We start from the raw sequence: 15,000 nt of genomic DNA, 5'->3' as shown, positions 1-15,000 counted from the left end.
TTTTATCTATTTTGATAGAAGGAAATTTATTCAATTAAAATTAAAGGGATGCACAAGGTTTGGATACAAACTCGTAAAAATCGGAGGAAATACAATATAAACAAAGAAAAGAAAGACATGATCACTAACACAAGGTTTTGAATAGTATGACCCAAAAACAAGGGACTAACATAATGTCTTGTTGTAAATGTCATTGACTAAACCCGTCAAGGTAGAGAGTGGAAAACCCAATAGTCCTAGAAAATGAGTTGAAGCTTCGTGAATAGAGGACAGTACATAAAACTTTTCTTGAGCGCGAGATAGAGTGATTAGCTTGAGAGAGTTGGGTAGCACTTCATCTGAAAATATAATAAATATTATTTTTTAAGATGCATACCAGATAGCCATCCTTGATAATCCACTCCCATGTCAAACAAATATCTTCATAGTTGCAAAATTCGTAGCCATCCTTCTAACACGTATGTATCATTCTTGTAAGATTCAACACATTTCAATTTTAAATTTTCATTTTATTGATTTTTTTTTTCCTATTATAGATAGGGCCAATGTTTATTGACAACTTTGTGAGGTGATGACATTATTTCACTGGGATAAATGTACATGAAAATCATACAAGATGCTGACTGCTCTTGAGAATGAAATGATAGTAAACCACTTTTAAATTATTTTTAAAATCCTTTTTGTCTCTCCTAATAAGCTTTTCGGAATGATATAAAGGCAATTAAAAGAAAGTTATGTGTTATAAATTCACCTATATATAAGTGTAAATACATCTATTGAAGGGTCACTTAGACAATTTCTTCTAATTTTCTTACATGGAAATATAAAAATGAAAAAATTGTTTGAGAATAAAACTTTAAAAATGACTTATCAATATGTCATTCTCGAGTGCTATAATTGTCCTGCATGTTTTTTGAAGACACATAGAAATGACAAGAGTTTACCTCATTCAATAAATAAGTGATAAACATCAACTTTGGTTATAAATATATTTGTCCTAATAGAAATAGGCTCGAAAATTTAATATGAAATAATATTAATAAAGTCCATATTGCGTAATATGACTAAATTATTTATAATATTTTTTTGAATCTATGATCATATTGGAATAGACCTTCTGTCACCTCTCTATACGATTGGACCATGTAAGAATTTTTTTTTTTTTCATTCTACTATATTTTTGTAGAGGAAAGTTTGGAAGACATGGTGATTTGGAATCATCCACTAATTAACTATTTCCTTTATAAGACAAAAATATTGTAATACTTGGTAATGCTATTTCGATCAAAGATGAGATATTGCGATTTGGAGTTTTGGAGTCATCCAATATGGAGAAGACATTTTTTTTTTTTAAATAATAAAACTATAAACTTCATATAAAATAAGGAAAATAAGAAGAGTATCACACGCTATATTTTCCCCAAACATCTTAGCTAGATGATGAGCAATTGCGACAAAACTCATGTGTGTATGTGTTTTTTTTTTTTTTTTCAATCTTTATACAACCTAAATTATTCATAAAATTACTGATATCTCTCAGAAAAAGGAAACGACTTCAACGGCCAATCCTTTGCTCTTGTTCCAACTTGTTGACCAATCCTTCGCAATCAGTCCATAAGGGTGCGATTGTGAATTCTAATCACCTTGTTTGGGATAATCCTTCAATGATTCCTCCGTTGTTTTTACTCCTATGCACTCTCTTAAGTTTGTCTCGAATTCTTGACCCATTTTGAAGATTGACCCGATTTGACATATTTTGGTGGTGATCCGAATGAAAAATTTTTTGAGATATGTGATGGAAGCAGAGGGGTTCGACCGGATCGATCGTGTCCCGATGGATCGACTCACAACTTGGAGTATATATAATGTACTGTTACTTGTTGAGAAAGTCATTGTATTTTGGGGCTTTTTCGAGTCAGGGTTTCAGGGCGAGTTTTATCGCCGCTGCTTGAGTGTAATCTCTTTTCTGCATAGTGAAACATCTTCTTTTTCGCTCGAGGACGTAACACACTACCCTGATGTGTGAACATCATTAAATCTTTGTATCGTGCGAATCTATTCTCTTTTTATTTTTCATGTTTCTTGGTGTTTGATCTAACACACTCTTTACATAAAAGCATAAATAAGCACATACACATTTTCCATTCATGAATATAACCGTTGCCCATCACTTATGATGACACATTTGTCCATGGGTATGAGCCCTTGGTATTTTGGCCAATGAAAAGGTTTTTCGGACTTGGGAAATATCTCAATAGACGGTATTGTCAATGTGAAAGATCTGCAACCCCATGCGTCCACATTCAAAAGAACCGAAGCTGGGTCTAAAGGCTTACCACTTTTAATGTAGTTGCTTGGGGCTATCCAAAATATCACGTTATTGCGAACACTAATAAGAAAGATGACCTTACTTTCTATAACAAGGTTTGGTTAGTAAAAGAGAGTCGCCAACAGGGTTGGTAGTGTAGTAGAAGGAAGCCCTTGTCCCATCATTGTTTGAGTCGACTAATTGTGAGTTTGAGTCTGTATGTTCCATTAGGGGTGTCAACCGGTCGGGCTGGTCCGGTTTTGGTCAGGCTTAATCGGGCTTGAAGATTTTCAAAGACTACATCGTGTCCGCCCATTTAACTAATCGGACTTAGTTATTGAGGGCATGGTACACTTTATATTCTGTCGGTCGACCTCGGACTATAATCAAACTACCTTAATCGGGCTTCAGTCGGGTCTTAACCGGGCTACGGACATGTTTAATGTTAAACGGGCTTTAACTGGTTTTTAAACGGGCCCTCTTTAAAATATGCTCTTATATTTCGGCCCACTCATGCAAGCCCAAAAAAATGACAATAAATCAATAAATGATACCAAATATAACCAATATTTAAAATGTGAACATGTATTTATTTTTTTGTTTTTATTATTTAATTTGGGGGGTAAAATAGGTATTCTACAATCATTAAAGGGTCGGGCCAAGTCGGTGCACAATAGGCCGGTCTCGGTCTGGCGTTATTCGGTCGGTCTCGATCGGGAGCCCAACGGTCCAAGTAGCAAAATTGAGACTGACCATTTATAAACGGATCGGGCTCAAGTCCGACACGTTTAATAAATGGTCCAGGCCAAGCCGATCTATAAACAATCGATCTCGGACGGTTTAGTCGGGTCGGGCCACGAATTGACACCCCTATGTTCCATTATCATTTATTGGTGTTGCGAAAGTGGTGCTTGTCCTATGAGGACTTTGACCTAGGGCTATGATCGCTATCATGGAGCACCATTTTCTCCATTACTAAGAAGGAAAAAAAAAAGAGATAGATAATGAATTAGAATAGAGTCCCATGTAGATGTGTTATTTCTTAATCCTAGGGTCCCCCCAAATCCTCCTAGAATTGCTAAAAGACAGAAAAAAATACCAATCCATGTAGAGGACATTAAATACTATTCTTATTGAATAAGTTATCCGAATCCCTTATAATGTAATCCAATAGTCATTATAGGTCATATTAATATGGGAAAATGTTTTTTTGTGAGGGAGTGTGGCCCTTGACATATGGGAAAATGACTAGCCCACCATCACATGAAACAATTTCCCTATTTATATTTTGGGCACAAGAACCCTATCGGTGTGAACCAATGGGAAAATGCTTAGGAGCATCTTCAGTGTACAACATGGATCTTTTTGTGTCACTCAATTTGGGAGTTTCCTATTCCAAATTGGTAGGGTTTTTTTTTTCCCCTTATATTTTTAAAACAAATTGATCATCTATTCTAAGCCAAGGTTTTCAAGGACCAAAAGAGGGATTGGATTTCACTCCATAGAGTTCAACAATTAGAGAGTTATACTAGGGCTAGGACTAGGAAAACTTAGACCCGTTTGATAACGTTTTTGCTGTTTCTGTTTTAAGAAACTGTATAAACATAAATTTTCGTTTATAGAAACGGAAATAGAATTGAAAGTGTTGGATAAGTCATATTTCTGGAAGTCGATAGTAACCAGCAAAAGAATGATCACAAGTCGTTTTCAGAAACGACAAAACAAGTAAATGGTCGTTTCTTGAACCATAAATAGGTAGAATTTCAATTTCTGAAAATAAGTAAAACGAAATAGTTTTATCAAATGTTTTTTATTCCATTTTTACCATTATCAAACGGGCCTTAGAGTCCACGCTTATCTCAACCTTTTGAGCCGTGACCGTGAGGGACACGGAGACCACATAGGGTATCTAATAGTTTCTTAAATGACATGTGCCGAATATATACCGTTCGATCAAAATCAACGGCTCAGAGACAACTTTATTTAGACCATTGGATCCAGTAATCTGACGGTGTATAGAAAAACCCTAAACGGAGCTGAGGGTTTGAGAGTCTTTTTAAGGCGAGAAACCTCTTATTTCAGAGGCCTCCTTTTTTCTGCTAAAACTGTGGGAGTCTTGGAGAGCTATTAGCGACTCGATCTCGTCATTGCCGCTTCTGTTAAAGGTTAGATTGGTTCTAGCTTTGCTTCTTTTTCCTCTTAGATTATATGATCATAGTATTAGGTTTTCATTCTTTATTCAGATCTTTGGATTTTTTTTTTAAGAATCTTTTGCAGGCTATTGTGCTTGTTATCAAAGGTTTCTGCGATTTTGTGTTGTTTGATTTCGAGTTGAATGCTAGCTTTTCGGAACCTTCTTTTTTGTTGATCTTTCTCACTTTTCTGCGTCTTTCATGCACGATTTGATCTAGGGTTCGATTAAGCTCAATGTTCGCGATCCATTTTCTGTCTTCAAATGCATGTTCCTGGTGATTTGAGGACTGCAGATTCGTGCCTTCCAATTTATTTCATTCCAAATCTATTTTTCAAAATTTTTTCTATTGTTTAAAACTCTTTCAACCTCATGAAATCTTGTTGTCTCTTAGTTCCATTCAGCGCACAATTGCATTCGACGTTTTGGTTTTTCTTCTTGATTCATTCTGTTTGGGATTGTTTACATTTGACGTTACTTGATTTTATTCTTATGAACAGTTCTTAATCCGTGCGTCTCTATTCGCTTCTCTCTCTCTCTCTCTTTATAATACCGATCCGTGAAGCGGATTTTTTTTGTGGTTTTAGCTTAGCATATTTGTCTAATACGCTAGTGGCTTCTTAATTATTTCCTCTATACTTCCGTTCGAAATTCTATTTATTTGGGTGAAATTATTTTTATTTTTATATATCTTTGGTCGAAGTAGGAATGTAGTTTTTTCCCCCCAATCTTTTTACGTATATACCAATACTGGTTCTCTTCAATATGTTTTTGGCTTGTGTTCTGTGAAATATGCTTCTTATAAGACTTTGTCTATCTAATGGATGAACAAATCCCTTAAAAGTATATGAGATTTGACATTATTTGGCTTTGTATTCATTCTCAAGCTTCCTGACAGCGCTCTCTGTGCATCCCCATACGCATGAAAAAAATTTATGTTTTAAGTCTTCTTTGTTTGAATATTTTCCCAGGGGATTGGTGGTTCTGTTTTGACGTGAGTTTTCTTTTACTTCAATCTGTTTACAGGTTCTTCTAATATTTCATAATGGGTAAGGAGAAGACCCACATCAACATTGTGGTCATTGGCCACGTCGACTCTGGGAAGTCGACTACCACCGGTCATCTTATCTACAAGCTTGGAGGTATTGACAAGCGTGTGATTGAGAGGTTTGAGAAGGAGGCTGCTGAGATGAACAAGAGGTCATTCAAGTACGCCTGGGTGCTTGACAAGCTAAAGGCTGAGCGTGAGCGTGGTATAACCATTGATATTGCCCTTTGGAAGTTCGAGACCACCAAGTACTACTGCACTGTGATTGATGCTCCTGGACATCGTGACTTCATCAAGAACATGATCACAGGTACCTCACAGGCTGACTGTGCTGTCCTTATCATTGATTCCACTACTGGTGGTTTTGAGGCTGGTATCTCAAAGGATGGGCAGACCCGTGAGCACGCCCTGCTTGCTTTCACCCTCGGTGTCAAGCAAATGATATGTTGCTGCAACAAGGTGGGGATTGTAACTGTTATTCTTCCTTTGTTTTCTGTCAAATGGGTTTGCCTTGTAATTTGGCCAAGGCTTTTAATGTGACTGAATTTTTCCTTTGTGTCACAGATGGACGCCACCACCCCCAAGTACTCCAAGGCGAGGTATGATGAAATCGTGAAGGAAGTCTCTTCCTACCTGAAGAAGGTCGGCTACAACCCTGACAAGATCCCATTTGTCCCCATCTCTGGGTTTGAGGGTGACAACATGATTGAGAGGTCTACCAACCTTGATTGGTACAAGGGCCCAACCCTTCTTGAAGCTCTGGACATGATCTCAGAGCCCAAGAGGCCTTCGGACAAGCCCCTGCGTCTCCCTCTTCAGGATGTCTACAAGATTGGTGGTATTGGAACTGTCCCAGTGGGGCGTGTGGAGACTGGTATTCTGAAGCCTGGTATGGTGGTAACCTTTGGTCCCAGCGGACTGACTACTGAAGTTAAGTCTGTTGAGATGCACCATGAGGCTCTCCAGGAGGCCCATCCCGGTGACAATGTTGGTTTCAATGTCAAGAATGTTTCTGTGAAGGATATCAAGCGAGGTAATGTTGCCTCGGATTCCAAGAACGATCCTGCCAAGGAGGCTGCAAACTTCACCTCCCAGGTCATCATCATGAACCACCCAGGCCAGATCGGGAATGGCTATGCCCCAGTGCTTGATTGCCACACCTCTCACATTGCTGTGAAGTTTGCCGAGATCCTGACCAAGATTGACAGGCGATCTGGTAAGGAGCTCGAGAAGGAGCCCAAGTTCTTAAAGAACGGTGATGCTGGTATGGTTAAGATGCTTCCAACCAAGCCCATGGTGGTGGAGACCTTCTCAGAATACCCACCTCTAGGACGTTTTGCTGTTAGGGACATGCGCCAGACTGTGGCTGTTGGTGTGATCAAGAGTGTGGAGAAGAAGGAACCCAGCGGTGCGAAGGTCACCAAATCTGCTGCAAAGAAAGGAAAGTGAAGTATGTGTTCCAATAAAATGATGGTTTTCTCAGCCGTAGACGGGCCCTTTAGTTCCATTTTTATTGCTCTTGAGTTTCAGTTTTGGTCTAGTTGTTTGTATAATGTATCTAGTAGCCCTTGTCACAGTTTTGTAACCTCACTAGCAAGGATGAGAATGTTGGATTATAGCACTCGGATTCAAACCTGGGTGCTTGACAGACGGTGGCAAGGGCTATAGATATCATGTTTTTGTCTTTAACATATGGACTTGCGTCCTAGTTATAGTTGTTGAGTCTTCGTAATGGATAATGAGCAATGCGTTTCAGTTCAGGTTTTTACATTTTCAAACTCTACTTATCTTTTCAAACACTACTTATCTTTTCATTAGTCTTAATGCCCTTGCAACTGTTTTCATATCATATATTTAAACTAGATAATAGTTGGCATTTCAAAGCATGATTTTAGGTATTGGTATTGGACTATTGGTATTGGTATTGGGATTGGGATTGGGATTGGGATTGGATAGGACAATTTATATTGCTCTTTGATGACCATTAGCCATTAGCATTTTTTTGGCTGAAACTTTGTTATGGTTGGTGTTGGTATTGGTGATCCCTTATTTCCCCTAAGATGTCTTCTGATGAGTGGGCAATAAAACCTTGATGGGTTTGGTTTAGGAATATGACTTGGGTGGAATGGTGAAGTGATCTCTGCCTGTCCCAGTCTCCTGGATCGCAATATTTTCGGGAAAGAAGTTAAGTGGAGTATCAACCACTGGGAAACAGGCTTTGATGCTTGGTGAATTCTGATTTCTTATCTTCACTCTTCCCGCCCGAAGTGGGTTGTGTTCAGTTGGTAAGGGCAACTCCTCATATGACCTCAACTCTCCGCGTCTATCTATAAAAATATCTCTTTCTATTTTTAGTATTTTTGGATTTTTTAAAACATTATTTTATTATTTGATCAGTTTAAAATTGGGCTAAAAATTGACATGTAAACAATGACCTCTGGGTCTACCTTTATGAAATTTTAGCACCCATCAGATCTGCTATGCTATACAAGCAGGTGGGTCATCCATAGATATCCTATGGATAAGCCTGTTCATAAAACCAGCACCAACAAGAAAACCCATCTGAGGGCCACGAAATTCGAAGGAGATGCTGATAATATAGGGAGTTGGTTTAACCACTGTATTCTTCCGAAGTGTAGGACTCCTGGTTACATGATTGTTAACAGGACATGAAGAATTTTACCCAAAAGAAAAATGGAAAAAAGACAGGCCATGAAGAATATCTTTCATCTTATGGTTACCACGAGAGAACAAGAACAATATAGAATTGAACAAATCCGAACGAAAGCAACAAGGTATCGTCCAAGCTATGTAGGATCCTTTCTAAATGCAGATATATATATATATATATATATATATTTATATATTAGTTGGAACAAGCTTAAAATTGAAGCTTTCCAACAATACTTAGCGCTTAATATAAGAAAATTGGGCAAGCGTATAAGATTGACACTCAATGAAGTCAATCTGACCTGTCAAATACATGTTAGTCACATGTAAAAATGAGCATTGAAGTCTCTGCTGATGCTGAAACATAACCCTCTCTAATTGTATGTTGCTTACGAACTGGTCAAGTTACAATCTGGTAATCTTTGTCAGGCATAACAAATCGAAGTGTCAGTTTGATCGTCCTTGTCTCTCTCATCCAGGTTAAAGTTGCCGACACACCTTGAAAGATACATTTCCATAGAAGAGGAATACAGGCACTCCTTGGTCCAGCAGGAATTCCTACATAGGCAATAAAAAGATAAAAAAGAGTAACAAACAAATTTTTTTTCAAAGTGATGCCTAAAGGCAAACACCCCCAGCCCCATGTTGCTGTAAGTTCAAAAATTTTTTTTTTTTTTGGGTGGGAGATGGGGTGATTAGAAGTTCAAATGTTCAATACACTAGAAAGGAATATTCAGCAAGAAAGAGATCCAAACTTACTTGCAGATCATTACAACTCTTTATCACTATCCAGCTGTGCTTTCTCCGCTGCTTCTAACACAAATGTTTTCAGAGACTCAACATCCCTAGAGCCTAATGAGATGCAGCAGAAAAGTGGTCAATTCAAGCATCTTCCCTTGAAATGCAGATCTAGCATTAAACTTAAATCCTCACTGTAGCCTACAGATTCCAGAAATTTAGGGGAAAATGTAGATATAAAAGGAACCAAACCATAAAGAGATGGGTAAAATAGTTTTAACACCCCCAACACACACAGTCACACAGACATCCCAAAGAAAAGAATAAAATCAGAAGACTTGTTGAAACATGAAACATGCTTCTCGAACATAGACAAATGGCAGAACAGGATCACGTAGCCAGCCTAAATTAGTTGGCATAATATTAAGTTCAGAATATACACACACCCCAACAAGATAACAAGCTGTGTCATTCAATAACCAGCAGAGGCAAAAGATAGAGGATAAACCCTATTTCTAAGGAAAGTCATTTCCATACAGGGAGACTAAGACATCATCCTGAAATTACTATCTAAACACCAAGAAGAAACAATTTTGTGATGTAGAAACATTTGAAGCAACACTTTGACTCGCAAATTATCAATATCCTCTATGGCTAGACTCTTTGACTTGAAAGATAATACAAATAAATCCCTGACCACTAAAAAACTATCCCATATGGCTCCTCCTACCATGATACAATAATCCCACAACAATAAACGAAAACCTAAAAAGTGAGCCATTTTGACAAATTAAAGGTTAAAAATCTTTTTGCTGAACATGTGCTAGCATCAAAACCTGGTGATTGGTTTCTTTGTAATAATTTAGTCTAATAGGTCCCTGAAAATGTTTAAGATATTAAGTTGTCAAAAAAAATGATTGATGACATGTTCAAGGCCCATAACCACAAGAAGAGTAGAAAATGGAAGATAAAGAAGAGAAGGAACAAAGTCCCAAGAAATGAAGCATCAGCTAAAACAAGAGGCATAAAGCCCAATACAAAGTGCATTGAAGCCCCACCAGAAAGCTGAAGCATAGCTTAATAAACCTTGATTTCATAGCTTCCCACCCACCCCCAACCCAAAAAAAAAAAATCCACACACAAACACAAACTTTATGCAGGGAGTGACATATTAGGAGGTTGATATGGAAACAGCCAAGCCTGGCTCTTGTGATCGATGTTCCTATGTTCAGAAAACTCATCATGATGTAGGATGCAACAGAATTATTAGAACCAACCCAAGAACCAGCATGATGGATCAGAGACTAGCAGTAGAAATATTTCTTATCCGTAGGATAGACAATATCACTACAAATTGTAAATTTTTTTATGAGTAACTACAAATTGTAAATTTTGTATGCATCAATACAAATTGGAATTTCAACATGAGAAGAGCACAACTAGTTCTATGTGATATAGTTCAGAAAATTTTCCATAGGATGAGTAACCTCTTCATACTAATCAAACCAGAAGCACTGCAGGATGTCCTATGGGCCCAAAACTCTAGGCTCTAGAGCTATGGTTCAAAAATAATTTAAAGTGGGATCTGTTAGGTTTTATTGCAACTAGTAATTCCAGTCGAGTAATAAAGAGTTGAGGGCAAGCTGATAGGAGAAATTAAATTTTATTGGACTAAGGAATCCAACCAAGTAGGGTCTAATGACAAGGTTCCATTAGGTCTAATTCAAGGTCATGAAAATGGCATATGGGAGCAGAGCTATTTTTCCTTAAATTCCCTTTGGTAAAATCAGCAGCAGGACAACTTAAGAGCAGCTAGTTAACCTTGCAACAATATCAGATTAATATAACTGCTGGCAACCTATTAACTGAAGTTTGGTAAGCCCATAATATTGATGTTTCGACCACAAGGTCAGGGTGAGAGTTTGCAACGGTGACCCTTTTAAAATTTTTAGAACCTTAATGAAAGTACATGGACCAAATGAATCTAAAATAGATATTTCTCTAGTGAGGAAAGGATAGAATTTTAAGTTTTACATTTATCTTCCTCTTAAGAGGCTGATAAAAACCCCATAGAGGAAGCACAATTTATCTCTTAAACCTCGCATGTGCAATCCCCAGTACCTACCCACCTCCCCTCCACCAAAAAAGAAAGAAGCCTCAAACACTGCCATTGTTATTATGAACACTATAACTTTAAGAGGACACTAATAGAACCAAATAGGGTTAATCAAATGCAAATTATTGAGTTCGCTGTCAGTTGTTGTCTCTTCATTGGAGTTTACATATCAAGTAGATGTTTCATATAAAAAAAAAGACCAGAGGAAGAAAATAGATCCATGAAGCAAGATTATCAGAATATCATACATTTTATATATGGGGGCTCCTATGAGTATTGAAGGGGAAACTGATAACTACCAACTTGCATCCAAATACAGTTAAAAAATTACCCTGATATTTTGCAACTTCTTCTCCATCATAAAAGAGCTTGAATGTAGGATATGAATGGATGTCCACTTTGGTACAAACTGGTTTGCTTGTGGAGCAGTCAACTTGTCCTATCTCTATTGCATCTTCCCCTTCCATGGCCCTTCCTAGGCCCTCCCACAATGAACCCAAATTCTTGCTGAAACCAAACTTTGCTAGGATCAGTAGTCACACAGTAGAAAGAAATATCATACTCTATTTTGGATATTGCAACTATCAGACAAGAATAGAATATTTACCAATGTTTACACCAAGGAACACAGAATTGCACAAACCACACAATATCCTTCTCCTTCACCTAAATGACATACAATACAGCATTTAAGTAAATTAGAGGGTACTAGCATAGAAAAAAGTTGCAAACATGGAAACCAACAAGCCATAATGCCAAAAATGACATTGATGCCTATAAGACCTAAATGACATACAGTAGAGCATTTAAGTAAATTAGTGGGTAGTAGCATAGAAAAAAAGTTGCAAACATGGAAACCAACAAGTCATAATGCCAAAAATAACATTGATGCCTATAACATATCCTATCAGAAACTAGTAACACGTTATTATAATTTTCTCGAACTTTTCACAGGGAGTGATATATCCTAGATGCCACCACCATAAAATGTGGAATAATCAGCAACAAAGGCATTAAATATTAACATAGCTTACCAGAATCAAGCACAAGTTAACCATGAAAAAGTTGGAAATAAATACCCTAATAAGGAGACCTATAGCAGCATAAGAGTTTTGAGAGAGGCCTGCCAACAGATCATCACCCAATGTTAGCACTATTTGGGATGAACCATGGAATTAATTCTCGCACCAGTGATTTCAAAAGGCTGCCCCAGATTTGAGCTATTGAGTGTTTTAGCAGGTTGTAGAACCTATTCAACATAAAATGTGTTCTATAACTTACAAGATGACTTGCACTGTTCAAGTGACCACAGTAGATGGAATTAAACTTGCATCAATTATCTTAAGAGGTTGCTGTTGCCCAAAACTTGAACTATATAAAGTTTTCAAGCAGGTTATTGGACCCTTTTCAAATTCGGAATAAGTTCTTAAATTAAAGAAATTGAAATGCATTGTTTTGGATGAAGCCAATCCACAGAATTGAAGTCTTGCATTTGAACTATCAAGAATGCTCACGCAGGTTGTAGAACATATCAAAACCCGGATAGATTCTAGAGTTAAAAGGATCTGAACCACATTGTTTTCAATGATCCCAATCGACGGAATTTCATTCAGACAGCAATGATTTCCACAGACTGCCTAATAATTGAACTATCCAGTGTGTCCGGGTCGACTTTGAACTAACCAAAAACAGAATTACGAGGAAAAAAGAAAAAGCGAAATACACATTTTTCAGCGGCACACGCAAAGAATTGTAGAACATAAGCGATTCTGTGATGTAAAAGTATAACCCTAATTTTTATAGGGGATAAGAAACGAGCAGATCTCTGGTATCAAATTAAGAATAAATATATGAACAAGATAAGGAAAACAAGTTGAGCTCAGATTTTACCTTGTCGGAGAAGGTATCCGCTGTTAGCGTTATCACTTCAGCTCTTGTAGCTGTAAAACCACACAGAGGGAGAACAAGACAGAAGAGAATAAGAAGGCCTTTCATGGCGCTTACCTAAATCTCTTTTCTCCGTTGAAGATACAATCGCCGATCTCTGTTTAGATTTTCCGAGTACGAGTTACTCTTAACACAGTGCAAGGGTTTGTTCGGTAATGTTTCTGTTCTAGAAAACTATTTCTGAGACAGAAGTATTTTTTTTTTTTATTTCCATTACATTTGAGTACTTCTTTAGGAAAGAAACACGTACACATTTGGTAAAATTGAGGGCGAAACAAAAAAATTCACAAAAAAAAATACAAGAAATGCGTTTGGTTGCTCTGATAAAAGAATATATATATATATATATATTACTTTAGAAAAAGTTTTCCTATACTATTGCTAAAAGGGTTAACTACCATCCTAGGATCATTAAATACTCCCCTATTGAACGATAGTTGATGGTAGCCTTTCCAGCCAATCCAAAGGCCTTGTGTAAGGGAGAAGGAAAACCCAAATTTATTTATTTTTTAATAAAATTATGTGAATTTTAGATAGAATTGGAATAAGGTTGTGTGATTGACACTCCTACACTTAGACACAACAGTAGAGAAAATACCATCTTGTCCCTTAATTGGATATCTGTGCATCTTCTCTGGTTGGTCCCACATTGTGCATTGGCCATAGGACTATTGGTGTATAATGTCTTGTATTCCGTTGTAGTTTAATCCAGAGAAAACTAATGTAGGTCCTTCGATAGAATGGTGGTCCTGCTTGCCGTTAAGCGGGCTGTGAGGGTTGCATGAGGTCCCCTTGCGTAGTGGGGGTGTAGGGGGCATAGCCTCCCTCGATTTTTTTTTTTTAGGGTAGTTTTGTACTTTTCAAAAGGTGTGAGGACAAGTACTATAACATATTCTCTATTGATAGTGAAGTAGAATCTCATTTCACCGAGGGTGTAGGTAATCTTGCCGAACCTCGTAAACTTGTGTGCATTGTTTGTTTTTATTTTTTCCATTATCATCTGCATCATTTACGTTTCTACGAATCAAAGAGTGATCCCCAACCCAAGAATCATATACAACGGGCACATATCAACACTAATATATTGACCTAATTACTTTCATAACTAGAGGTGCCTACACGATCTTATCTTACCACCAATAGGTGGAATGGTAAAACTGTGACTACACATCCTCCTCTCTTCCAGTCTTCTCCATCCAACGATTAAAGACAGGGACGTAAATAAAACCTCTGACCATCACTAAAATATAAGGAAGTTGGAACATCACCAGAAGTTATCAACAGCAATTTTCATTCTTCCATCAAAATATACAGAAGTTAGAACGTCACTTTTCATTTTTTTTTTTTAGTACTCTCTCTCTCTCTCACACACACACACAAGGGGTTAGGGTGGTCCAATCAGGATAGAAGCCGCGCAGGACCTTAAGCTTTGACACAAAGTCCTGGTTAAGTGAGATTTCGCATCACGATTAGACTCACTAATAAGTTATTCTTATTAGGTGTAGCGTGTACCACGAAAGGAAAACAGGTGTTCTTAAGTTTGTCCTTGCTTGTGCTAGCCTCTTTCTTTTTGTTTTTTCATCACCGCCCTCTAATTCCATTATTTTTGTTTTGTGCATAGCTCATCTTGGACATGTTTTGCTCATGGCAAAGACAGATGCATGAGTGTCGATACCGTCAACTCCAAACAGCTATATATCTATGATTGACAGTGAGAGTTCAGTCACTTTAGGGAAGATTATTACATTATAATTTAGTGATTATTAATTTGAGTCAGAAAATAAATTTTTTGTAAAATTGGGTTGAGACTCTGTGTATATGATCATCCCTAAACTCTATACTAGTGGAAGTCTCACGCATTGGATACATCTGTTGTTATTCTGTTTTTATTTTTTAATGTAAAAAACAATAGTTGGGGGTTCTTTCTTCGCTATGGGTGACATATTACTTTTGTTGCTCACCATATTGCTTCTTACTATTTA

The 15,000-nt window shown here is 37.3% G+C and overlaps 2 protein-coding genes across 2 annotated transcripts; one reads left to right on the top strand and one right to left on the bottom strand.

Moving 5' to 3' along the window:
• The first annotated feature begins 4,324 nt into the window (after positions 1-4,324).
• LOC122081779 (elongation factor 1-alpha-like) lies at positions 4,325-7,317 on the top strand. The gene is made up of 3 exons (XM_042649053.1): positions 4,325-4,473; positions 5,526-6,006; positions 6,112-7,317. The coding sequence occupies exons 2-3, from the start codon at positions 5,545-5,547 to the stop codon at positions 6,994-6,996; spliced, it is 1,347 nt and encodes a 448-aa protein (XP_042504987.1). The 5' UTR covers positions 4,325-4,473; positions 5,526-5,544; the 3' UTR covers positions 6,997-7,317.
• Positions 7,318-8,434: 1,117 nt separating this feature from the next.
• LOC122081019 (protein disulfide isomerase-like 5-1) lies at positions 8,435-13,191 on the bottom strand. Its single transcript, XM_042647953.1, has 5 exons — positions 12,962-13,191; positions 11,679-11,737; positions 11,403-11,578; positions 8,977-9,069; positions 8,435-8,775 (listed from the first exon to the last, which is right to left on the bottom strand). The coding sequence occupies exons 1-4, from the start codon at positions 13,064-13,066 to the stop codon at positions 8,987-8,989; spliced, it is 423 nt and encodes a 140-aa protein (XP_042503887.1). The 5' UTR covers positions 13,067-13,191; the 3' UTR covers positions 8,435-8,775; positions 8,977-8,986.
• Between the last annotated feature and the right edge of the window lie 1,809 nt (positions 13,192-15,000).

The sequence above is a fragment of the Macadamia integrifolia genome, chromosome 6 (assembly GCF_013358625.1).
Source record: "Macadamia integrifolia cultivar HAES 741 chromosome 6, SCU_Mint_v3, whole genome shotgun sequence".
Taxonomy (NCBI): Eukaryota; Viridiplantae; Streptophyta; class Magnoliopsida; order Proteales; family Proteaceae; genus Macadamia; species Macadamia integrifolia.
The sequence above is the reverse complement of the archived record's forward strand: the minus strand, read 5'-3'. Positions and strand labels throughout refer to the sequence as shown.

Excerpts from the sequence above, each read along its gene's own strand:
- LOC122081779 (XM_042649053.1), top strand. The coding sequence starts at position 5,545 with ATGGGTAAGGAGAAGACCCACATCAACATTGTGGTCATTGGCCACGTC. Across the intron at positions 6,007-6,111 it reads TGATATGTTGCTGCAACAAG|ATGGACGCCACCACCCCCAA; the intron begins GTGGGGATTGTA and ends TTTGTGTCACAG.
- LOC122081019 (XM_042647953.1), bottom strand. The coding sequence starts at position 13,066 with ATGAAAGGCCTTCTTATTCTCTTCTGTCTTGTTCTCCCTCTGTGTGGT. Across the intron at positions 11,579-11,678 it reads GTTCCTTGGTGTAAACATTG|CAAGAATTTGGGTTCATTGT; the intron begins GTAAATATTCTA and ends GTTTGGTTTCAG. Across the intron at positions 9,070-11,402 it reads AGAAGTTGCAAAATATCAGG|GCTCTAGGGATGTTGAGTCT; the intron begins GTAATTTTTTAA and ends GCATCTCATTAG.